Source organism: Gobio gobio (genome assembly GCF_949357685.1).
Source record: "Gobio gobio genome assembly, chromosome: 1".
Taxonomy (NCBI): domain Eukaryota; kingdom Metazoa; phylum Chordata; class Actinopteri; order Cypriniformes; family Gobionidae; genus Gobio; species Gobio gobio.
Genome location: NC_137097.1, coordinates 62,363,510 through 62,388,049, shown reverse-complemented (window position 1 = coordinate 62,388,049; position 24,540 = coordinate 62,363,510). Strand labels below are relative to the sequence as shown.

Here is a 24,540-nt window from a genome sequence, read left to right as displayed (position 1 = left end):
CAATGCCAAACCACAAAATTCGACATCCGCTTGTTTCCACTCACTGCATACGACATGCAACCCAGACAAATTCAACCTTTTGATTCAATTCATTCCAGTCGCATAATCTTCAAACATAAAAAAAAAACGAGAAACATGAGAAGACTTACCTTTCAAGCACAGTTGAAATCAATCCATTCATGGTGTGAACCATGTGAAAAACGTACCTGCAGTCTCAACTGGCTTTGTATAAACATTTTATTTACTCTATACACTTACATGAACAAAACACCATATAAACACAAAGAGACTGATGCAGCGGTTAACTAACCATTTGATTCAGAGGCCTTTTACGCAAGTCTTTTTTTTTCTTCCTTTTTTTTCTTTTTGTGAAACACAGACAGCACAACGCTATCATACTGAACAGTACATGCTTAGTACACTGCCTGCATCAGGAATGGAAATCTCTCTATAGACACTAATTCAAAGTAAAGAAAGTATAAAAGTATCATTTTACAGCAGTTGAAATACTGACATTAATAGCAAGTTTTAAATCATTAAAACCATGAAAGAGACTAAGGAGGCCAGTCTGAAAGAAAACAAAGATTAAGCGTAACAAAAGTTTTAGGCTCATGCCTCTGCATCTGTGGAATATCATTTCTTCTGCATGTGGGTGACGTTTGTGCCTTTTCTTCTTTTTTTTTTGCAAATATGTAGCACTGTTACCAAGTAACCCCACCCACCGAGAAAAAAAAAAAAAAGCCACACCTCACACAGTGCGAGCTCTGCTGTGGATTTGCCCAACTGGGAAGGAAAAAAAAAATAGATATATTATACAAAAGGCCAAATTTAAAACCTCCAGGAAGTGTTTGTTAGGGCGAGCATCACTGGATTGACAATGGCACGACATTCATTTCTTTAAGCCCAGCAGTAAATTAGTATGAAGTGGATGTGATCTGTAGGGGATGGGAGGGGCAGGGGGGGGGACAGGGGTGAGGAGACCTGGTCAAAACCCATTTCCATTACACTGTGAAATCTTGAGGTTTACGGCGAGAACTTTTTGGCTTGTGCTCGGACCCTTTTTTCATACTCCACTCTGTTTTGGCTGAAACAGAAATGCAAAACACAAGATTCATAACAAAAGGCAATAAGATTTTTAGTCTCAATAGGCAAGACTATATTTGAACTGGAGGCGCGTACCAGTAAATTGTGTATGCCTCAGCCTGTGCGGGGTCCTGAATATTTGGTTCATTGAGGAGTTCTTGGATTCCTAGCAAGATCTAAAAAAAAATATATATATAAACAAGTTGGTGCTTCATGAGATAATACTGCCCTCTTCAGGAATGCATTGAACATTTGGCTTATGAAGAGTTTAAAAATCAAGACAAACCCATGTAGCATTTGTAGTTAATCTTCTCAAAAAACCTCCCACTTATACAAAACCCAGTGAAACTACAATTAATCCTTAAATGATCTTGAACCACACTTTGCTATACCAATTAAAATGCCATTTAGCAATGCATGAATTTTAAGGGATGTTCAATTTGTTTTTGTTTTTTTGCCTGAATGACAACCGACGCTTGTTATCAGATCATTAAAAGTCAACCGACAAGACTGAGAAATTAGAAAGGTTAAGGGTTTGTGACTCATTAAAAATACCAAAATGGTTTAGTTACACATGCACAAATAGGCCACGTACAATTCAGGAGTGACAACCGCATTTAAATGCGGGCGTGTGTCCCATTAATTATCATTCCGTGTGTACAGTACACAACTTGCTCCCGAAACTGCGATGACTGACACTGTGGTAACCATAGCAACGTGCTGGCATCTTGTATGTGATCTTGTTTGGATTCAGGAATTGGGGGGCCAAAGTGTAATGTGTGTATATATATATATATATATATATATATATATATATAAATTTAGTTGGACGCATGCCAAACCTTCCTTCCTTCGTTTCAGCTTCAGCACACGCAGTTCAAACAGCAATGCACGATTAATAATAACCATGATTGCGACTCTCATATTACATAACATTAATGTGAACACTATTTTAATAAATCGGCGTAAATTCATTGGGTTTAGTTGCAGTGTTCAGCGCGTTGTTCCAGGAGGAGTGTCCACACATTCTGACCAGCAACCATCTGAGGCGGTGTTGGTGACACATTGTATTAGAGGTTATATTTGATTAAATAAGTAATTTAATTAAATGATCAATCAAATCGACTCATTTTACAATCCTACTAGGCCTTTAGATTAAAACCCCTTAATTTGGTGAGGAACCACACACACACACACACACACACGGCTATAAGCTTCTGCTGTAGATGCATATTATTAAGGCTAATGATTGCTCGTTCATTTAAATGACAATCGATCATGGGAATTTGTGTAAATAGACATCCCTAATGTGTAGTGTATTTAACCATGCAGCAAACATTTTAAAACCTCTTTAAAAGTAATTTTTCAATCATTTATAGTATTCAAGGGTTAGTTCACACAACCTCACCGGTGTCATTCCAAACCTGTAAGACTTTTGTTCATCTTCAGAACACAAAAGAAGACCTTTTTGATGAAATGAGAGAGATTTGACAGCTACACAACTACCACTTTGATGCTTCAAAAACTTCATAAAAAGAGATCGTAAAACGAATCCATATGAATCAAGAGATTTAGTCAACCTTCTGAAGGGACTTGATCACTTTATATGATGAATAGATTGAATTTAAACTCAACCGTACTTGCTTTGTCGCGCGAGAATAATCCTCATTGGTTCTTGCGGAAGCTCAAACGTCCCAACACGGTCTCACTCCTATTTGTCACATATTGACGCTTGGTCAGTTCCCGTCTGCGTCACTTTTTAACGTACAGGGTACCCCTTTAGCACCGTTCTTCGACACGCAGTACTCCATTGATTTCAGTGAGAAACCTTTGGCGTCATATACAGACGTGTTGTGCATGGTTGTAGTCATGATGAAACTAAATATAGGGTTATGATTTTGCCATTATGACAAGGAGTGTGATTCTCAATTTAATTAGCCAGCATCATTTTATTTACATTTATTTTCTTTTTTTATGTACGCTATTCAGACACGTTTTGAACACATAACTCAACCTTATCCCTAAACCTACCCATTTGAGTATTATAAAGTGTTCCGGGGCCAAACAATTGATTGGTGTGAAGAAAATCTCCAAATGCAAGCAGCGTTGAGTTCATCTGCTAAAGATCATGAACACATTTCAAAAATTGCCGCCCGAGGAAACGTTACATCAGCTTTGCCAGCATTGGCTGTCGTATGTCTTGTGACCAATTGCGTCACTACGTCAGCTTTGATTGTAAAATGGCATTGGCTCTCGTGACCGACTGTATCATGCTAAAGAGTCTGTGTATCATTTGAATGAGTGGAGTGTGTGTTCACGGAGCAGTGGGATCATCATTTCAGCGATTAAACCATTAAGATCAACTCTGTTCTTCACATTTAGATATCGTATGACTTCAGAAGACTTGGAATGCAACAAGTTAATACTTTTATACTGTTTTTGGAATAAATACCTGTGACTGTACTTTTGTTTGCCTGGTACGCGTTTTATATTGTTGAGAAGTGGGTAGGTTTAGGGTAGGAGTGGGGTTAGTTGTTCCAAAATATATAAGTAGCCTGTAATTATTCATAAAATCATGTCTATTGATTACTAATTGATTGTCTCGATCTGACGCATTGGGCAAACAACTGAAATCAAATGGAGTACCCTGTGCATGGGAAAAACAACGCTAAAGGGGTACCCTGTGCATTAAAAAAAAAAATGACGCTGAGGGGTCCTGACCAAGCGTCATTAAGTGACGAATAGGAGTGAGACCGTGTTGAACGTGGTGCTTAACAGAAGAATGAACTTCCTTGGTTCTTGCTGAAGCTCAAATGTGCTGCATTACACGAGAATGAACCTCATTGGTTCTTGCTGAAGCTCAATGTGCTGCGTAACACACAAGAAATGAACCTCATTGGTTCTTGCAGAAACTCAAATGTGCTGCATAACACACGAGAAATGAACCTCATTGGTTCTTGCTGAAGCTCAAATGTGCTGCGTAACACACGAGAAATGAACCTCATTGGTTCTTGCTGAAGCTCAAATGTGCTGCGTAACACACGAGAAATGAACCTCATTGGTTCTTGCTGAAGCTCAAATGTGCTGCGTAACACACGAGAAATTAACCTCATTGGTTCTTGCAGAAGCTCAAATGTGCTGCATAACACACGAGAAATTAACCTCATTGGTTATTGCACGTCAAACGAACGTGCTTGATCTTCCATTTACCATATCTGGGGTGTGCGTGGAACGCACGTGTGTGTAAATAAAAGCCTACATTAAATTATATAAAGCGATCATGTCTCTTCAGAAAATTCAGACTAAACCGCTCAATTAGTTTAAAACTATTTCAAGCATCAAAGTGGTAGTTGCTTAGACTGTCAATGGAGAGACAGAACGCTCTCAGATTTTATATAAAAGTGTGTGTGTATGTATATATATATATAATTTGTATGGGTTTTGAACAACACAAGGTTGAGTAAATTAAATTACCTTTTTTCGGGGGGGGGGGGTTTATATGGGCGTGCTAACCATTTAAATCGGTCATAATTCTTATTGTCGGTTAACCAGTTAATTAATTATGAGCATCCCTAGTCAATTTACAAAGGTTTTTAGGGGTGCAACATTTAGGGATCCAAGCTTTACAGCTTACCTGCTTGATTGTAATGGCAGGCCTCCAATCTTTGTCTTCCTCTAAAATAGACAAGCATACGGTACCAGACGGATATACATTCGGATGGAATAAAGGAGGCTCAAATTTACCTGTAGAAGAAGTCACATGATAAAAATCTGGCACAATTAAAAACAACACAACGTGCATACAAAGTACAGATAAAGGATTAGCTCCACTGGACATCTGATTTACACTTTGGTGGAGAGGAAGGATAGTCGTCCTTGAACAGCATCCGAAGTTTGAACAAGCCTCCCTCCCACGGTGTCTGAGGAAAATTATTTATTAGTACTTATTTACTCAACATTTTGTTTTCCAATCATATATATACCAGGCATAAACAGGCATGTGCTCCTGTACTGTAAATGTTAAAATGGCACTTAAAATGGTTAAAATGGTTAAAATGGCACTTACTCCCTTTTTCCCTGGGATGGCACACTCCCAATTCATCAAGTTCATAGTTCCATCAGGGTTTTTTGTTGGTACAGCTACAAAACCCTAAAAAAAAAAAAAAAAAAAAAAAAAAAAAAAAAGATTGATTTTTTTTTTTAAATGCTGTGGGTGGCTGCAAAAGTTTCAAAACGCCATACTCTAGAACCTTTTTAATATATGGTCTCGTTTGTGTGAGCACATACACCCCAACAGTTTCAATATTGACTTTTCAGTTGAATAAAAAAAAAGAAAAAAAGAGACATCTTAAAATAACAGCTTCTCCACCACAAATGGAAAGCACTCCCCTTCAGTAACCCCTTCATTGCTTTTCTTCCAAAGGTTAGTACTGCAGCTCTAATCATTTAATAAGCTTCTGTACAAATGTCGTTGATTTGGAACTGATAAAAAGTCCCTTCACGGGTCTACACAAAGCCTGTTGCTTCTCAAACATTTAAAAGCAAAACAAACCCATCTCGCGCTCTTAATTTCTGTATTACAGCCTCACATATGTGATCGGAAAACATACTTACAAAAGGATGGTCTTTCCGCCAAGCCTTTCGTTCTTGTGCGAGACGACTTAACGCTATACCAGACATGACTTGTGGCCGAATAAATGATTGAAAACCTGAAAAAAAAAAGAAATTTCTCTTTGAGCAAGGTGCACGTATCTGTAAAACTATACACAGACATTGTTCAATTTTCTTCCTTACCATTCACCATCCATATTTACCTCAATAATAACATTTTAGCCAAGATAAACAATAATGGGGAACAGATAAAAACCTAGAAAGTCAATTTTATTTAAAAAAAAAAAAAAAAAAATTGTTCTCAACCAGATGGTTCTAGTACAGAATATCTGTACATTTCCCAAATCTCCATCAGTAGGAGATGTATGATCTGACTGAATCATACAAATCCTGGTTCCCTTAATCTAGAGACCCCCAGCATGAGAAACTATGTACAGTATAAATTAAAGGTGCGCTAAATTTGTCAGCAGTGATAAGGTTATTACGTTCAAACATCTTAACCAGTGTTTGACTGAACATGTCAAATTTAATACGTTTCTAAAACCGGTCGTCATTAGTATGTACTGGGGGTCTCTAAAATGACAAATATTGCAGCTCTCCCTTCAATTTAATAAAATCCAAAATTTGTATTAATTCTGCAAGCGATTTTTTGTCTTTGTCCTGTGTCAAATGTACTTTATATCATATTTAGTTGACCTTGTCATGTTTTTGTTTAGCAAAGTTGAAATGTATGGTCATTTTAGCCTAGTTTTGGTCAGTAAAAAAAAGTGTCATGCTGCATAATGGTTAAATTGATAATCATGATTATTTTGCTCACTTATAATCATAACGATAGTTGTCATGCAAGTAGTTACTTTTTAATCAGAATTATTGCACTTACCTATAAGCAGAAATGACATGTGGTTTATTTTACCACATGTAGATTTATTATCGCCCATTTATCATATAAAATGAACACTCTCTACATCAGGGGAAGTACCCTTAGGTGATAGAGACACGGAGCAGGGACCCCCGATACAAAATGTGTCAAACAGAGCTACATATTAAGCATAGCACCTTCGATATTAATAGAAACGAACTATATTATGATTAAGATTAAGAATAAGATATGTTAAGACAGTGGATCAGTATGAATGTTTTTTAATCTATGATTCTGTATTTACATCGTGTATCTATTTTGACAAGCCATATTTTTGTCCCGTGCTAGTTATCAGTGTCAATTGCAATTTCGAGAGAAACATGCATTTATATGTAGACGTCACTCCCAAAACTTTGCAGTGTGTAATTTGGCGTCGTTCCTCTTAGCAGCATGTTAAACAACACTTTTATTCAATGGATTATAGCTATATAACCTCAAAAGCAGGAAAGAGCGAACACTTTACAATAGGGCTGTAACGATTTGACCAAAAATAAAAACCTCAATTAATTGAATATTTTACCTCGATTACGATTAATGAACGATTATTTTGCTCTTTTTTTTTGCTTTCCATTTTTTGCCCTCATAAAGGTTGAGTACGTTCACTGATAAGATTTGTACTGTAAATATTTTCTACTTTTAAAAAGGTGGAACTTTCAGCGGTTCACTTTCAGCGGTTTTCACGGTTCACTTTCAGCAGTTATTGTCTATGGGGCAGATTTCTGCTTGTTGTACATCAGATACAGATAAATTAGCGCACTAGGCCTACATTACATTTATTTGAATGCATTAATGAGAGAGTGATTGTGTGTGTGAATTACTCATACCGTCTCTATTCATTATGAAGCTGTGGTTTGTACTTCCTTCAAAGGTATTAAAATATATGCCTATAACGGTTGCGTTTCTAAGCTACTTTAGTGACTTCACTTTAGTCACAGGACAGAGTTGACACTGTGTTGTCATGGGATGTGCGAGCTTCTGTCTGAGTGTTCGTTTGTCACAAAATATCAGGCATTAGTTCAACATAATACACATCTGATGGTCTAAAAATCACTTTAAATGTTCCAACTGGCAGGCCTTAAACCACATACAAATGAAAAAGCTTTGAGAGGACGCAGGTGAAAGAGGTCTGCCGTCAGGGCGAGCGCGTTGTCAGAGACGCGAAACGGCTCTGTCTCACAGAAAAAAGCTGAGCACTGAACTGAGAAGTTTTCCGTATTGTTGTTTTTGAATAGTGCACAATCGCTTTAAATGTTGAAACTAGCAAGCCTTTAAACGCATACTTGACAAACTTTATGAGCACGAAAGTGAAAGCGATCTGGCTTTGGGGCTTGCGCGCGACGTCTTTCTCTGTGTGTGTGTGTGTGTGTGTGTGTGTGTGTGTGTGTGTGTGTGTGTCGCAGCGCGTAGGCTATAAGAACAGCAATTAACTGACCTGTATAAACTGTGTAAAACATGCAGTAACTATAGTGATTCTGGACATCTATATACACAGATAACTGCTCCTGCATCTCTCTCTGTGCCTGCAAACTGCACTTGATGCGACTGACGGGGCGGAGTCACGTGAAAACCGAAATAACCGACATGGGAAAAATACGTCGGTCAGAGGTTCTGAATGTCGGTTTTCGATTATTTTTCGATGAATCGAACAGCCCTACTTTACAATAACAATTAATCTGTCACTCATCTCAGTTCGCGATCTCATATCGTTCCATCAAAATCTGTAAAGTTGTCTACACTAAATAATGAATCTCTTACTTACATTGTGTGTTTGTTAATGACAATTCACAAGAGTGAGCAGAACTCAGCTCTTAATAAAAACTCTGTTTTGAGCGGTGTGTGGATTCTAACTTAAACACCTCTGATTGGCCGTTGCGTTCCAGAGATCACCGAGCATGTCTATGATTGGCTACATTTCTCACGGCTGCAAAACCCGCTGTGAATAGGAAGGTTTCACACTGAGCCTGGTTTCTCCCAAGGTTTATTTTTCTCCATTAGGTCACCTAATGGGGTTTTGGTTTCCTTGCCACTGTTGCCTCTGGCTTGGCGTGCTCAGTTGGGGACACTAAATTTTTCAACTAAACATCGAAATACATCTAAATAATAAACTAAATTAACCATTTAAACTAAATTACTGATCAAATTATTGATCTAAAGCCCACACTGTCACTGTATGATACTTGAAATTTTTCCAGAATGGCTATACAGCTGAATAAAATTATGCTGCATTATTTTCCTGTTTAACACTGTAAAGCTGCTTTGAAACAATCGACATTGTTAAAAGCGCTATATAAATAAAGTTGACTTGACATTCTCCAGAGCGCAAAATCAAAACGCAATGTTTGCCAAATCTGTTTCTCCAATAATATTATACTATTAGAGTATCAACGGAGGGTGCTCCGCTTTCGTTTTAGGGTGCTTATAATTGAATTGGACTTTGTGATGTTCTCCCCATGTCATAATTTTTTTTTTTTATCAAAAAATTGTTTGATCAAACATTAATTGGCGGACCCCCGGTAAAATCCCCAATTCCAAATTACATTAAAGTTTTTCTTTTAAAACACAGACCTTCACAAGTGCATTTATTCATTAACAGATCGCAGATAGAGTCGAGATCCATGTTTGGATTTATTACAGATTATCACTGAGAAGGTTTGAGGGAAGATTTAGTCACGGCAAACAGCACAAGCGGCTCGTGAAGGAACAGACTGGCTGAATGACACTTATTTAAGCAGAAAAACTCAATGAAGAGCTCTGTCTGAACTCTAGCTTACTTGCTTGTCAGTGTTTTCACATTATTGGCGACGCATGTGCACATGTTTGCCAGATTGCGAAGACCAAGTAAATCACTGGGAAGAAAATGAATCCTTTTAAGAGAAAAAAAAAATATTCTAATTGGGGGATTTAAGCTCATGACATCTGGCAAACGCAAGCATGAAAGCTCGTAGTAGAGGCTTGTGTAATGTTTTGGGGGGTTTTTTGAAGAAAGAAATTTTTTAGTCCTGTCTTTTTTCCCATCTATGATATATCAGTTATCGTGTAATGAGCTTGGTGTCGTCTTGTCATCGTCTCATCTTTCGTTAACTATTCAATATAGACAAACACAAAGATCCATGATTCCATGAACTGCGTAGGAGACTGACACAGGCTAGAACGATGATAATATAATAAAATTAAGGTTGAACCACTGGAGTCACATGGACTATTTTAACAAATACTACCTTTCTGGGCTTTGAAATTGTTCATTAAATCTAGTAAGTCTAAGGAGGAGTCAGAGAGCTCTCGGATTTAATCAAATATCTTCATTTGTGTTCTGATGACGAACAAAGGTCTTACAGGTTTGTAACGACATGAGGGTGAGTAGGGATGTCACAAGTACCGGTACTTCGGTACCAAGTCGGTACTGTAATTAAAAAAAAAAAATGTGACGATACCGGCATTTCTGTAGTACCGACTCCCAAGTATATTCTGTACCCGCAGATGCGGTCAGTCGCTTCAGGGTTTATCCAAGCGCAGGGCTCCAGACTGTTGCCGAATATATACGAGTGTCTGTCAATATTAAACTGCAAAACACCATTTCAATATTACTCCTGCATGTTCTGCGTCTCTGTGTGAATGAATGGCGCACACGAGCAGTTATTTTTCTTCAAATAGTTAAATAAAATGAAAAATGTTGCTGTGGTACCGAGAACCGACATTTTTTATTGGATTTGTACTGACTACTGGAATTTTGGTATCGTGACATGGGGGGGGGTCTAATGCCATTTCATGCATTCTGACTTATTTAAACTGTTAAAGAGTTGGATTCTCATGCTTAACATGGCCAAAATAAAAAAACAAAACAAGTTGGACGTGTGACAGTATATCTGTGCCAAATACACTCCTTCAGGATTCAAATATGTTAGAGTATGGCCCTGTATGACATCATAAAGGGCGAAATTCCTTGTATGGGCACTTCTCCCGGATGAGCGCGTATGTGCACCAACCAGAGCGAGAGAAAGAGCAGGCCCGTCAACTAGCTTCGTTTGGGTTACTGAAGCCGTCAACGGTGCGGCCATTTTGTTTTTAGACCACAAAAATAATAATAAATCAACGTCACTTAAGTAGTGCGTTTCTGGTCGTGAGGGAAAGAACCTTGTTCAGCTTCCCAAATAACCCAGCGTTAAGGAAACAGTGGATGCAGTTTGTTTTTCTGGAGCAGCAACTGAGATCTGCAAGTGTGTTTTTGTTAGTTCGCGTTCATGAGTCGAAACCGCAGGTGGTGAGTGAAACTGCATCAAATGTCTGTGTTTTGTTGGCAATCAGCGCGTAAGTGCATATAAATGTAAACAACACGAACGTATAGTGAATCGAAAGTTATCCAGTTATAATGCCGTAATGTATTTTGTGTGCGTGCGCTCGTGGTTCTTTAGCTCCGCCCACTGCACAAGCTCGGCTGTTTTCGGAAAGAATCGGTACAGCGTATCGGTCTTTTATAAATATAACAAACTAAAAACTCTGAGATATGAAGGATGCAGTGCTTCTCTATAGGTACTCAAGATTAACATAAAACTGACAGTGTTTTTTGCCCCCTTTAGTGACAATTTATTTTTGGGTGAGCTATTCCAAGTTAAAAAAAAAAAAAAAAAGTTAATGAATTTATAATAGTGCGGTGAGACAATGTATAAATGGAGAAGCGGTTATATTAAAAGTGTGTAACTAAGGTTTTACCAACGCATGCAAAAATGATCGTGTAATCCGACCCAACAAAGTGTCATTTTAAAGGTGCCGTCAACTCTAAATAGAGGAGCTGATAAGCATTATCATACAAACATGCTTATTATATAGTTGAAAATAATTCTGAAAATTTTAATCTATAATGAAGGTGTATAGTAAAAATATTCGGTGGGAGAACAATGCATGAATGCTAAATAAATATGCAAATTACTCTCAGGGTTTCTTTCCATATTTGGCACAATCAAAACAACTTACTTATAAATTAATAAGCTGGCCACCTATGTTTGATTAGTGTAAAGAGCAAATACCCCGCTCTGAATGAATCTACCTGTCAGATGCGCATTTTTGCGCGATGCCGCACAGCAGCATCCCTCACTGCGCGCACTGCAGCCGCTAATGGAACCAAATCACGCTTTGTTGGATTAACGGCTCATGTCAATCTACACGGACGGAGCTGATAACTTTGGATGTGTGCAATTACACTATTATAATACATGCGCGCGCTGTAGTTTGTCGCGACGCGTGCGGTCCGGATAGGCTGTTAGCCTAGCATAGCCGGTTAGCTAACAAGACCCGCAAACAAAAAACACCGCAAACTACAGCACACGTCCACAAATTAACCTTGTTTTTACACCAGACATACCTTGTCAGTGAAGAGGAGTACTGTACTCTAGATCAAAATCCGTTTAATTGGGAAATCGCGTCAAGCTCAAAGCAAACAAATTTAGCGAAGTTTCCCTCCTGGAAAAAAAGAAAACACAGACATTTAGCCAAGATAATTAGGACCCGTGAGCCCCCGCGCAGATGCCTGAATGAAACTTTCAGCTATGTCCATATATACTGAGTCAAATTGAATGGATTGTTTCCTATAATTATAGGCTGATGACTTGCAAGGGATTCTCTATAATCGCAAGATGATGGATATCACCTGAACGTCCAATTTGAGGTAAAGCACCAACAGTTAATTAATTAATAAAACAATGTAGATGATTAAAACATGGGGATTTATATTTTTTGAATAGTGCAATAACAATGCATTTTAAAGTACTGCTTGTTTTTACAAACCGAGTCAGAGAAACCCACCGATTTAAGATTTAAACATTTTTGGTCAGGCATTTCTTAGCCACCTATAAGATGCTCTCAATCGCACATAGGCTATATGAATAAATATTGAAGTCTAATATTCAAAACACGTTATTTTTTATGCAGTACTGTAGGCTATATTAGCATTTAACAGCACACAAATATAAAATGGTACAGATAATCACTGCTTTTTCATTTGTATTTATTCGTTTTTTGTTTTGTTTGTGTTTTGCCCATGACAAGCCGTGATTTGTCTTTTGTCTGCTATATTGACCCCCAAAATGAGATTCTAATGACACTGCACATTTATCCATCCCCTGGTGGAAACACCTACACAACAGGAACTATCCTTAATTGGCCTTTTTGGGGGCGGAACATCTGCAAATGGGCTCTTGTTTTAACCACAACCACATCCTTCATGTCATACTTTCGTCACAAGCGCTCTGACTGTGCATGTAGATCAGCAGAAGATTGGCATAGTGTAAATGTCAGGAGAACTTATACAATGTACAACTGGTATTTGATTGAGGATTGGGGATTATTATATTTTCAGCAATATTTTATATTTTTGTAAACCGGTTCAATGGGAATATCATCAAGGTAAGATTTAGAAATCCTTTACTTCTTTTACAGTCACTTTCACCTGTTTTTTCATTTTCTTGTTTAATCATCATAGGTTGATTTATAGACTAAACTATTATGATGATAATTGTCTTAAACATTTATGACGAAAAATGTATTGTGATTTACTTTTGTATTTATTATTTGCTTAAATTTGTTGTTATAAAATCACATGAATTAAATTAAATGTACCATTTTAAATGCCGTTATGTAATAAAACATGTTTGCTTTCATTGCAGTTTGCATGTGGGCTCTGTACAATGCATTTGAGCAGGGCTGACCACAGTTTCTGTTATTGTTTCTCCACGATGGCTCTATGGCAAGCCATATTCTTGCTTGTTGTTTGTGGACTTATTGAGTGCAGTAAGTTTGCATTTATTGCAATATAACCATTCCTCTAAAGTCATTCTGAGCATCTTGTAAAATAAGTGTAGACATAGCAGAACATCCTCAGGAGGATATAGTTGCAACATTATGATTTGACCTATTCAGGTGTTGCTCTGAGAAGAAATGCTGCTGTTTTTGTGGCTCGACTGACCACACTTCCTCTCACATCACTCTTTGCAGATGACGGTGTCTGCAGTGTGACCTGCACCACAGACTACATCTCCAAGCTGAACTGCTCTAACTCTGACTTGGCAGGAACAGCTTGGTGTGACGTTGTGGCAGATTGCAGGTACAGATCTAGCACATTGTGTCCTTCGAATGTGAATCACTCTACTGAAACATTGTCTGGCCTCTGCTCATGGTTATTACCAGGGCGTCGGTGAACATATTGTTTCATTTGCACGTTTCATGTCTTGCAGGGATGAATTTTCTGCCGTGAATGGGAGCTGCAGTATCAAATCGCCGCAAACCTGGTGCACAATGGAACCAGACGATATGGATATGATCATGGCCTCTGATACCAACTGCTCTATCATAGTAACACAAATGGCCAAACAAGGCAATACGGAGACCCCGACAAAGCGTTACTATGAAAAAATCACTTTATACAAATCTAGTACGTTCCTCTAACCACTTCACCCGCAGTGTAAAAATAAGCGTCATATACAGTGGAATCCAAATCTGAGATCACTAGTGGAAATGCTTAGAATTTGTAATTGAATACACTCTTAAAATGAACTTCAATCAATGGTTAAAGAAGCTTTAACATCCATGGAACCTTTCCACTGCACAAATGTTTCTTTAGTAGGGGTGTAACAATATATCGTGTCACAATATATCACAATACAATATGTGTCGTGTATAGTTTTTAAAATTACTGTGTGAGGAAGAAATGTACAGAATTTTGGTGTCAGTACTACATTAAACTACTATATAATGTTGAGTATAATGCAATGGGGGAATATTTGTGGGTCCTGATAATGCCAAATATCTTATGTCACCAGTAAAAAGTGGCCTATATTATTTTAAATATATCTAGTTAGTCGAGTGCAAGAATACTCATCTAAAATAATTCTGTGTTTTTCAGCTTCAGAATCGTGAATGTTTTTATTCTGGTGTCACCATATGTATCGAATCGTGACATGAGGGTATTGTTACACCCCTGTTCTTTAGATTATTAAAATGTCTTTCAGACAGGTTGTTTGGGGAACTTGAAATGGTTCTTCTGTGGCGTCGCTGAAAAACCCCCCTTTTGGGGCTTTTATTTTTAAGAGGATCTCTTTTGCTTTAAAGTTCGTTTTTTTTTTCATGCATGATTTGAGATGATCCAAAGAACATCTTGAGCTTCAATAAAAGAAGAACATGGCACTGTTTGTACGAAATGTCACATGACCATCGTTCAGTCATATACTTCACTCATCAGTGACAGAAATGATGCAGAATCTTGAATATTTCTGCTTAATTTTACATCATAACCTTCCTCAAAATCCCATACAATTTACAATTACAATTTAATCCCAGGTTTGTGATCTCAGACTTTTTGGACTCCACTGTAATTCAACAGCCTTGTTTACTTCTTCACTAACATTTGTTTTCTCTGCTTTTCTTTTCTAGTTAAGCTAGAGCAACCTTTCAAACTAAGCATTGCAAAAATCGATGGTGGTTTCAACCTCACTTGGGATGTGGCTTATACAGAGCACGAACTGTATAAAAAATTATATTACAGAGTACGATTACGAACTAAAGGTGACCCAGAAAAGGTAATCAATTTGTCTATCCATATGTTGGGAAAATGACACACATTTTGCAGAATTTACTGAACAACATCATTTAATGCTGATTATTCCACAGAAGGGCCAAATTTACATCCTGAAGGAGAACCAGCAATCCATGGTTTTCATCAGTGAAAGACTCCTGCCAGGGAAGCAGTATGTGGCAGACATTCAGGTCGCCATACATCCGAGCTGGATTATCTCCACGTGGAGTGAATGGAGCAAGAGCGTTGACTGGACATCGGACTCTCCAGAGACAGATCAGTACTATTTCCTGCTGCTGGCTCTTCCTGTGGTGGCGGTGCTGCTGCTGGTGTACAGTGGGAAACTGTGAGTATCACTTTTACTTGTTTTCTTTGTCCAGTATTTAATTTTGACCTGGTTTTACAGACAGGATTTAGACTAAGCCAGGAGTAGGCCTTTGTTAAATTAGGACATTTAAAGGGTTACTTCAGCGAGTTAGCATTAAGCTTTGCATCAGTAGAAACCCGGTTTTATATTCAAATTATCGTACTTTTCCCCCCTCATGTCCCCCTGAGACGAGAGAATTATGCATTTTATTTCTGGAAAAAATCCTTGTAATTTTGCGTCATCGCAGCTCCGCTCAGCTCTTTGCTCTCGTGATGAATGAAATCTGACTCCTGGTGCGTTTGCGCCGTGACTTTCGTTCGGCTCACTCACACTTTATTCAAAAGGCTCGTTCAGTTTTGAATTGTAGTGTCCATTCTCTAACTGGACTAAATTATTTTATTACTATGAATATCAAAACAACGGTGGGGGCGGTGTAATGGTGGGCAAGTGATAACCAGTATGGTTCCGTGGCTTTGAGAGTTGAGGACAAGCGAAGCAAGTGCATTCTGGGAGTTGTTGTCTTTCATCCACATGAGACAAATACATTTTCTGTCTTTTCTCGGTCTAGAAGGCACCAAATTCAAAAATAATTTCACATTTCTACTACATAAATGACACCGTTTAAATACACATTCATCTCCCCAGCGCTGAAGTACCCCTTTAAGTTGCTTTTATAAATGTGCCTTAGAAAAAAATCACTGATGTGCATCCTGAGACAAATCAATGGCACTGACAAATTTTAAGATATGCCAGTGCAAGTTACTTTCAGTTAAAACCGCTCATACATGCATTTTAGGCTTTAGCCTTGCCTGTGTAACCCAGGCACTTATGTCCCAGTTAAGTTATGCGCTTGCCTACACAAAATGGCTTTCTTCGTACTAACTGTTTACTTGTCAAAAAGTTCAAAGTTCGGAGGCCATGAGGTACATTTTAAGACTTTAGGGAATTGTACAAGCTTATACAGAAGTCACTTTGGGATATGGAGAAGTGAAGCAAACTCTAACCTCTCTCATTATGACTGCTACTTCATTTATGAGTCACATGAGTATCTTTATTATCTGTTAGTCATATGCCTTTCAGGCCTATATTAACCTTTTAAAACCCATCTAGATCGGTTCACTCCTTCTTGAAAATCTGAAAGATTATGTACTGAGAAGTTTGCCTGATATCCCACATAGTGGCGGGCTTAATAAAAGACTACAGACAAGTATGATCTTACATTTCGATTAGCGCCTCCTCTAAATGATTTTCCAGTAATCGATATGACGACACTTACCGTATATGAATAGTCCTTTTTTTTCACCTCCCACGTTCTCAAAAACCACAACAGCATCAGATGTGTTTGTGCAGACTGTCTATTTTCATGTAGGTCAAAAACTGGAGGAAGTCAGAGCTACAAGCTCTGCAAGTGCATAAAGCTCGACAGTTTCCATGACAGCTGCTGTTTTCACTTGTTTTTCAGCACATAATTGTCATATGTCCAGCAATAACAGTCTGTTTTTAAATGCATACACCAAACTCCACTCCAGTCCTATAACACGGTCTTTTTGCATGTGTAGAGGGGGCATCAAAAAGCCGACCTTATGGCAGCACATCCCAAGCCCGCATGAGTACTTCACACCACTCTACCATACATGTGAAGGAGACTTTAAGGTATGTTATGTTTTTTAAATCTCTTGTGCATAAGCAGAAGTCTCTGTACGTGTGTGTGTGTGTGTGTGTGTGTGTGTGAGTGTGTGAGAGCGCGATAACATTAGGGGACTTTCATACATGCGACGTAACCTCACTCGCAAGCGGGGAATGTGACATTTTCAAATGAGTCAGTCTGTAGGGGCTTCAAAGGAACAGGAGGGCTCCCTTAACATTTGGTAGAGATCGTATTGAATATGAAAACTGAAAGTAGCAGCTTTCCCCTCTAATGGAAAGTACTATGAGTTGAAACCCAAACTCTGATAAGGTGGGTAGTTATAAATAGTTGTTTTTAACAAAAGGGGAATTTAGTGAATATTCCACTGGAAAAATACTACCCTCTATCTAAAGCTCGGTAGGCTACAACAAAATAAAAAGAGATATTTCTTGTTGTTATTGTCCCTCTGGGCACTTCAGTAACTCTAAGATATTAATAGTTGCAGCTTGAGGCTTTCTCTGAAACGTTAGCGTTATGAAATGTGGCTGTGAGCGAACTTGCAAGACTTGAGGAAGTGTGAATGTTTATTTTCAAACTGTAAAGGAACACATGCTCCAGTAGAGGTCAGTAATGTTCTGCATTAGCAACCGCTAGAGCTCTGCGTCAGCGAATGTAAAGTTAAAAACATCAAGCGTCATGTTAAAAAAAAACTACTTTTTAAAACATTTAGAAGGATATTTTTAATAAATACCAACCAGCCTGGTTTTCAACTGTGTGAAAATAGTAGAGGTGTAGTGAGGGGTAAGTGTTTTGATCTGCTCCGTTTTTGGTGTAGCTAAATTGCTCCGTGACACCCTCTGTAATTTTCCAACCCTCTTAATCATTAATGCTAAAATAGATCCTACTCAGAAAAGTATACAAAGTAAATAATTGAAAAATTAGTAATTTTGACCAGCATATATTTTTATTACATTTTTTGTAGTTGTGCTGTTTAGCATTCATAATAAGTGAATCATTCATTAAAAGCTTTGCTTTCTTTTTTTTTTGTCTTTATGAATGGTTGGTAAACACATTAACACATTTGAAGGGTCAGGAAATGATGAAAACGATTAAGCTCGTTGCGGATGTTATTTGCTTTATCTTCAAGTAGGCGTTGTTTTCAAGAAGTGTTTGACATTATCAGGTTTTTTTTCTTAGAAGGTTCATTCAGGGGATTAGAATGTCATACAACTGAATATATAGTTAGAAAGTTTTTTTTTGGGGGGGGGGGGGGGGTACTGCTTTTATTCAGCAAGGACGCATGAAATTGATCAAAAGTGAGATCTCAAATGCTGTTCTTTTGAATGTTAGATTAATCAAAGAATCCTAAAAAAGAATACTAAACACTTTTCAACACTGATAATAATAATGATAATAATAAATGTCTCTTAAGCAGTAAATCAACATATTAGAAGGATTTCTGAAGGAACACCTGTACAATGACACTGTAATGATGCTGAAAATTCAGTTTTTATCACAGGAATAAATTACTTTTTAAATGTTTAAATATATTGAAATAAAAAAAGTTATTTTAAACCAATATTTCACAATATTACAGTTTTTACTACAAATAAATGCAAAGCATTAAAGGGATAGTTCACCCAAAAATTAGCCCATGATTTACTCACCCTCAAGTCATCCTAGGTGTATATGACATTCTTCTTTCAGACAAATAAAATCGGAGTTATATTACAAAAGTCCTGGCTCTTCCAAGCTTTATAATGGCAGTGACTGTTGCTCTGTTTTTGAAGGCCATAAAAAACGCACATGTCCGTCAAATAACGTGCTCCACACGGCTCCGGGGGGTTAATAAAGGCCTTCTGAAGCGAATCGATGCGTTTGTGTAAGAAAAATATCCATATTTAAGGTCCAGACGATCGCCTTCCCTGTTCAATATATGGAAAAAGTGTTGAAAGGTCCTCTGCCAGGTACGCTCGTCATGACGTCACGTACGCATCTTGAGTTTCACTTTCTACTTTCAACACTTTTCCACGGAAGGCGATCGGCTGGAATTTTACTTGATAAAGTTTTAAATATGGATATTTTTCTTAAACAAACTTCAGAAGGCCTTTATTAACACCCCGGAGCCGTGTGAAGCACGTTATTCGATGGACAGGTGCATTTTTTTTTATGGACTTCAAAAACAGAGCAACTATTACGGTAATTATAATGCTTGGATTAGCCTGGACTTTTTTAATATAACTTAGATTTTTACATAACCTTTTAAATGGTAGCTTATACATTTCACATCAATACAATGCCTTAAATACCCTTCATCTAGATAAACATGTTTTTAATTTCATAATTAAAATTTGCTTACATTTTTGATTGGGCATAATGTTAAAAATGTTAAAGGATTAGTTCACTTTTAAATAAACTTTTGCTGATAATTTACTCACCCCCATGTCATCCAAGATGTCCATGTCTTTCTTTCTGCAGTCAAAAAGAAATTAAGGTTTTGGATGAAACCAGTCCAGGGTTTTTCTCCATATAATGCACTTCAGTGGGACCCAAACGGTTCAAGGTCCAATTGACAGTTTCAGTGCAGCTTCGAAGGGCTTTAAACGATACCAGACGATAAATAAGGGTCTTCTAGCGAAACGATCAGTTTCTGCGAGAAACCGAGCAGTATTTATGCTATTATTTTACCTCTTAACAGAGGAATGCGATCGTCTCTGAGCTCCGCCATTACTTCCGGAGAGTGAGGTCAAATTTGATCGTGGTCATAGATGTATACGTAGATGCCTCATTAGCGACTTCACGGATCAGTAGAATGAGGCATCTACTATCGATATATCTATAACCATGATCTAATTTGACCTCACTCTCCGGAAGTAATGGCGGAGCTCAGAGACGATCGCGTTCCTCTGTTAAGAGGTAAAATAATCGCATTTTTGTAATAATAGAAAAATATCTGCGTACTCACGAAAACTACTGAAACCAGCTCAAAATGATGTAGTAGACATACCAGACCAATGAATTACGCTGTAATTCTGCCACAGAGACACTTAACATGGACGAGAGCGTGCGTCTGACTAGGGTCTCCATGTGTATGGGACCTTAGTAAGTCTTATTTGTCATTGGCCCACCAACGAATACAAAACCTTTAGTTATGTCGCAGGACTGTAGAAGTGACTGTCCTGTCAAACTTTCGCACTTCTCACATGCTTACTGTTGATCCTTCCAGTCTTTTACGTAAAGCATTTTATTTTCATGACAAAATTAAAAAAAGGATCTACCTGTGTTTTGTTTCAGAGATGGGTTGGACCAGTCCTGACCTTCAATAAATTAGATTTCCATGAGAAGAGCACCACTTTGCAGGTGCTTTGTGAGAAGCAGCAGAATGAAAGCTCAGAGGAACCTAGTAACAGCAGGGACGGTGAGCGGGACTTTGGCCTGGGGGGTCAAAACTCTTCGAAACTCTACTTCCTTGGAAGCAACGGCAACAGCATCGCGCACTCCGGCGGCCACATATCGATAGACACCGTTACAGTGTCTGGTCAGGAGGGCGTCGTGGCCGACTGGTCCGGTGACAGTCACAAGGATTTCCTCAATGACAAAGATGCCAATCAGAGAGCGGCTGAGATCGCAGACAGACAGCCTCTTGTACCAGAAGGCAGCGGAAGTTTACAGGGTTCAGACTGCGACGACTGGCATCTACAGGAGCACGACCTGGAGAACATTGAACAGGTCTCGCTGGACTCGTACAGTTCCAATGAGCAGTCCGATGATGGCTACCCACAAATGGGATTGGATTTAGACACCATAGACAGTGGATTTCTGGAGTCAGACTGTTCAAGCCCGTCGGCTTTTGATGGGAACGAGCAGATAGAGACTGAATCATTGGATGGCGTGGGAGGCTCCCATTCAAATTATGTCAAACAGTGGGTGGCTTTTACAGCAGTTCAAGTTGATGCCCACAGCACTGGAAAGTAGCTGTTCATGGGAGTTTCTATTACTACAGCTAACTGAATCGACACGGGAGATGGTGGAAGCGTCTACGAAATATCTGAAGACATCTCTGTTTGGACCTAATTTGCTCACAATGTGTTTGTGAGCAGTTTCTTCTTACACTGAACTGTATTTATGGCATAATGCCACAAAATAGACTAAATGTTAAGTCAGTTGTATGATCGTTCACAGTACATTGGTCTACATTAGGCTGCAGGACAGCATGTATGGATGCGTCTCGATTTGCATACTATCAAACCTGTAGGGCAGAGTTTGCGCAACTCCATCACTCTAATTGTACATTTTCTGTCATGCTCTATTTTTTATCTGTCAGTAAAATATTGTAACGTTTGGCATTTTTAATGTGAGATTCATATCACAAGAACTTCTGAACAGAATCCCATGAATTATTCCACTGAACTATACTTGGAATGTTTTTGTCTTCAAATGGTCCCTCTCCTGGTCAGTTTTGCACTTTATTTTCTCCCCTATGCTTCACATCTAATCCCAAATAACTATGGAATCCCATTTTCAGCTCAGAGTAAATAAAATGGAGTAAATGAAGGTCACAATTACAAGAAATAGCGTCTCAGAATAAAATTAAATAAATAAAAGGGTAATTGTGACTTTAGTCTTGGTAAGGTAATTGTGACTTTTCAGTTGTGATATATAAAGTCACAATATCCTTTTTATTGACAGAATTTGGACTGTATACTTTACAGAATTCTATAATTAACATCTCTTACTCTGGGAATGATGTTAACACAACCTCCGCCTATAGTTTGCAAGAGTACAATTAGTGTGTCCAAAATCATTAGTCCGTTGAAAATCGTATGCCAAAAGTGCCTGGGTGGTTTACTATCCCAGCTAACAAAATGGATTTGAAGAGCATTCCCATTAAAGCTACACTGTGTGATATTTTCCCCCATCTAGCGGTTAAAAGGTATATGACCATCCAGTGAATTTTAGTTTCTGTTCTTCTCAATTCCGATTTCGTTTCAACTCCTACGGTGGCCGAATTAGTCCAAGATTAATATGGCTTCCAGTTCGACCTCGTCCACATTCAACACGGTGCCTGTGGGATATTCTGTGCGCAGTGGGATGGTTGGAACTCAACTGGCCTAATTATTCGGCTAGAAAGAACTGCAGCTAATCCAGAGTGAACTTTGATGATAGTAATGTTTATTCAGTCATCCAATTGCAAGGCATAAACAGGTTTGCGTGGATATGTACATAAATGTGGTTTCTGTGAGAGAACAAATAAGGATGGTAAATATACATACACAGTTCAGAACTGTATAAGTATACTTATAAGTTACATTTGTATAATGTAACCGTAAACCAGAGCTTATTGTACCATATATAGGTGCTAAATGCAGCTGCATTAAAAGGAGCGGAGCTGCCGCTGCTAACAAGCGGTGTCCGGTTACAAAAGTGTGTGCGGCGCTTTAACGTTAGCACTGCAGTGCGCTCTGTATAACAATTGTTAAAATGCCGATCAGACCTGATACATATTTCCGTCAACATACATTACAAGCAAATATTTTCTAAAAACGAATAAACATTGTTGATAACAAAATAACTGAATGATTATTCAAATAGGTGAGCATTACGCTTTTGTATGTTGACACAAAAATACTTCTGAGGTGACATCAACTGAATTACGCGATGACACACTCTGAAACACATCTAACGTTACAATGACAATAACTATTATTACTTACGGAGTTATTAACGCACAGAAATACCACACAAGGAAAAACAGACTTTTGAGGAATGAACAAGCCAGGAAAACTCCGTATAACTCTGTTACTGGACGCAGCTGAGATGAAAACTCTCTGCACATGCACCAGACAAGTCTGAACAAGTTGACGCGCACATGCGCGAGGCAGAGAATTTTGTACAGTGCCATCGAGTGAAACGCAAAAGGCGAAGCTTGAATTTACGGGTATGTCCCTCTTTGGCTAATGTACTTTCAAGATGGAGGGGCAACATGGCGACCACCGTTAGATCCCATTACCTTATGTATTTTCAATGGCATATTATAAACTTACGAGAATACTTTATTACTTGAAAGAAGTAAATATACATTAATGAGCACATATATTTTTCAAAGAACTAAGTGTTTTTAGCTAAGAATAGACTAAAAAAGTTACACAGTGTAGCTTTAAGTCATGAAAACGTTATTTCTTTTTTTTTCTTTGAAAAGTTCAAAATGACGCCAATGTTAAGGAAACCTCAATTTTATAATTCTTAAAACATTATGTGAATGTTACTTTTTTTTTATATTCTCTGAACGTTCTGAAACTAGTAGCATTTAAAAAATGTTAGATGAACGTCCAACTAAAACATTTCAGCCAAAAAGTAAACAATGTAAAAATATTTTTGTGCTAACATTATTAAAGACTGGATAACATTGAACGGACGTTCTATTGACTTTCCTGGAAGATCGTTTGTTCGTAACTTTCAGAGAACCTTGTTAGAGCGTTGGCTAAAGTTCTGGGAACATTCTCCGTTAGCTGGGATGTCAGGTGACATGTTCAAAAAACATTGCACTTGCTTTTTTTAAGCTGACAAGGATGTAACCAAATATTTAAGTCGAAGTTGAATAATTGTTCACTAAAAAGACCATACTGAACGACTAATATTCTGAATATTTGGGGGATGTGTTAAAATGTTTGACCCTAAGAAGAGTAGCTACATGCTAATGTTTACATGCTAACGCCAACAGTACATGACACGGGACTGTGGGGATTTTATGATGTATGTTTTAATACTGACATACCATCTAACCACATACTCTGCATCAGCTGAAGTACATTTAGCGTGTAAAGCTGAAGCATGAGGTGCGATCAATGCCTAGGTACTGATTATCTATCGAGGTAATACTGAGAAGTGATGCACTTTGTGACTTTTTGCGTGCGAAATACATGAGCTGTGCGGTTCTTTGGTTATTGCAAACAATGTTGGAGTTATCAGTGTTTGCTGCTCAGAGCAAGATAAGGCATGAGTCACAGACGGATCTACAAAGTGCCAGCCACCTGATAAATGTGACGGGTATTTCTACATATCAGATCTTTTGAACAAATAAGTAGCTCAGCAGAATATCTTTATCTTGATGAGCCTTGTATTTTTCCATAAATCCATTAATGAAATGATTTCACACACTTTATTTTCATGATCTTATTATTTATTACTCTTAAGGGACACTTTGATGGTTGGAGCAGGTGATTACAGACTTCAGTTATGCAACTAGAATGGAAAGTTTGAAAGCAAAATGTATGGTCACTTGACAAACACATGACTTAAGGCCCGTTCACACCAAGAACGATAACTATAATGTTAAAGATATAGAGTTAACTAAAAATCGTTCTAAATATAAA

At 38.1% G+C, this 24,540-nt stretch overlaps 2 protein-coding genes across 2 annotated transcripts; one reads left to right on the top strand and one right to left on the bottom strand.

Annotated features, from left to right (window-relative positions):
• Positions 1–220: 220 nt before the first annotated feature.
• On the bottom strand, positions 221–12,128 carry ube2ia (ubiquitin-conjugating enzyme E2Ia). The gene is made up of 7 exons (XM_079828274.1): positions 11,970–12,128; positions 5,698–5,792; positions 5,150–5,233; positions 4,931–5,003; positions 4,718–4,827; positions 1,180–1,259; positions 221–1,084 (listed from the first exon to the last, which is right to left on the bottom strand). The coding sequence occupies exons 2-7, from the start codon at positions 5,761–5,763 to the stop codon at positions 1,024–1,026; spliced, it is 474 nt and encodes a 157-aa protein (XP_079684400.1). The 5' UTR covers positions 5,764–5,792; positions 11,970–12,128; the 3' UTR covers positions 221–1,023.
• Positions 12,129–12,795: 667 nt separating this feature from the next.
• Positions 12,796–24,328, top strand: il21r.1 (interleukin 21 receptor, tandem duplicate 1). Its single transcript, XM_079812785.1, has 9 exons — positions 12,796–13,009; positions 13,270–13,393; positions 13,598–13,706; positions 13,837–14,033; positions 15,032–15,177; positions 15,269–15,519; positions 17,100–17,193; positions 20,462–22,059; positions 23,330–24,328. Exons 2-8 carry the CDS (start codon positions 13,291–13,293, stop codon positions 21,140–21,142), a joined length of 1,581 nt encoding a protein of 526 aa, XP_079668911.1. The 5' UTR covers positions 12,796–13,009; positions 13,270–13,290; the 3' UTR covers positions 21,143–22,059; positions 23,330–24,328.
• The last annotated feature ends 212 nt before the right edge of the window (positions 24,329–24,540 follow it).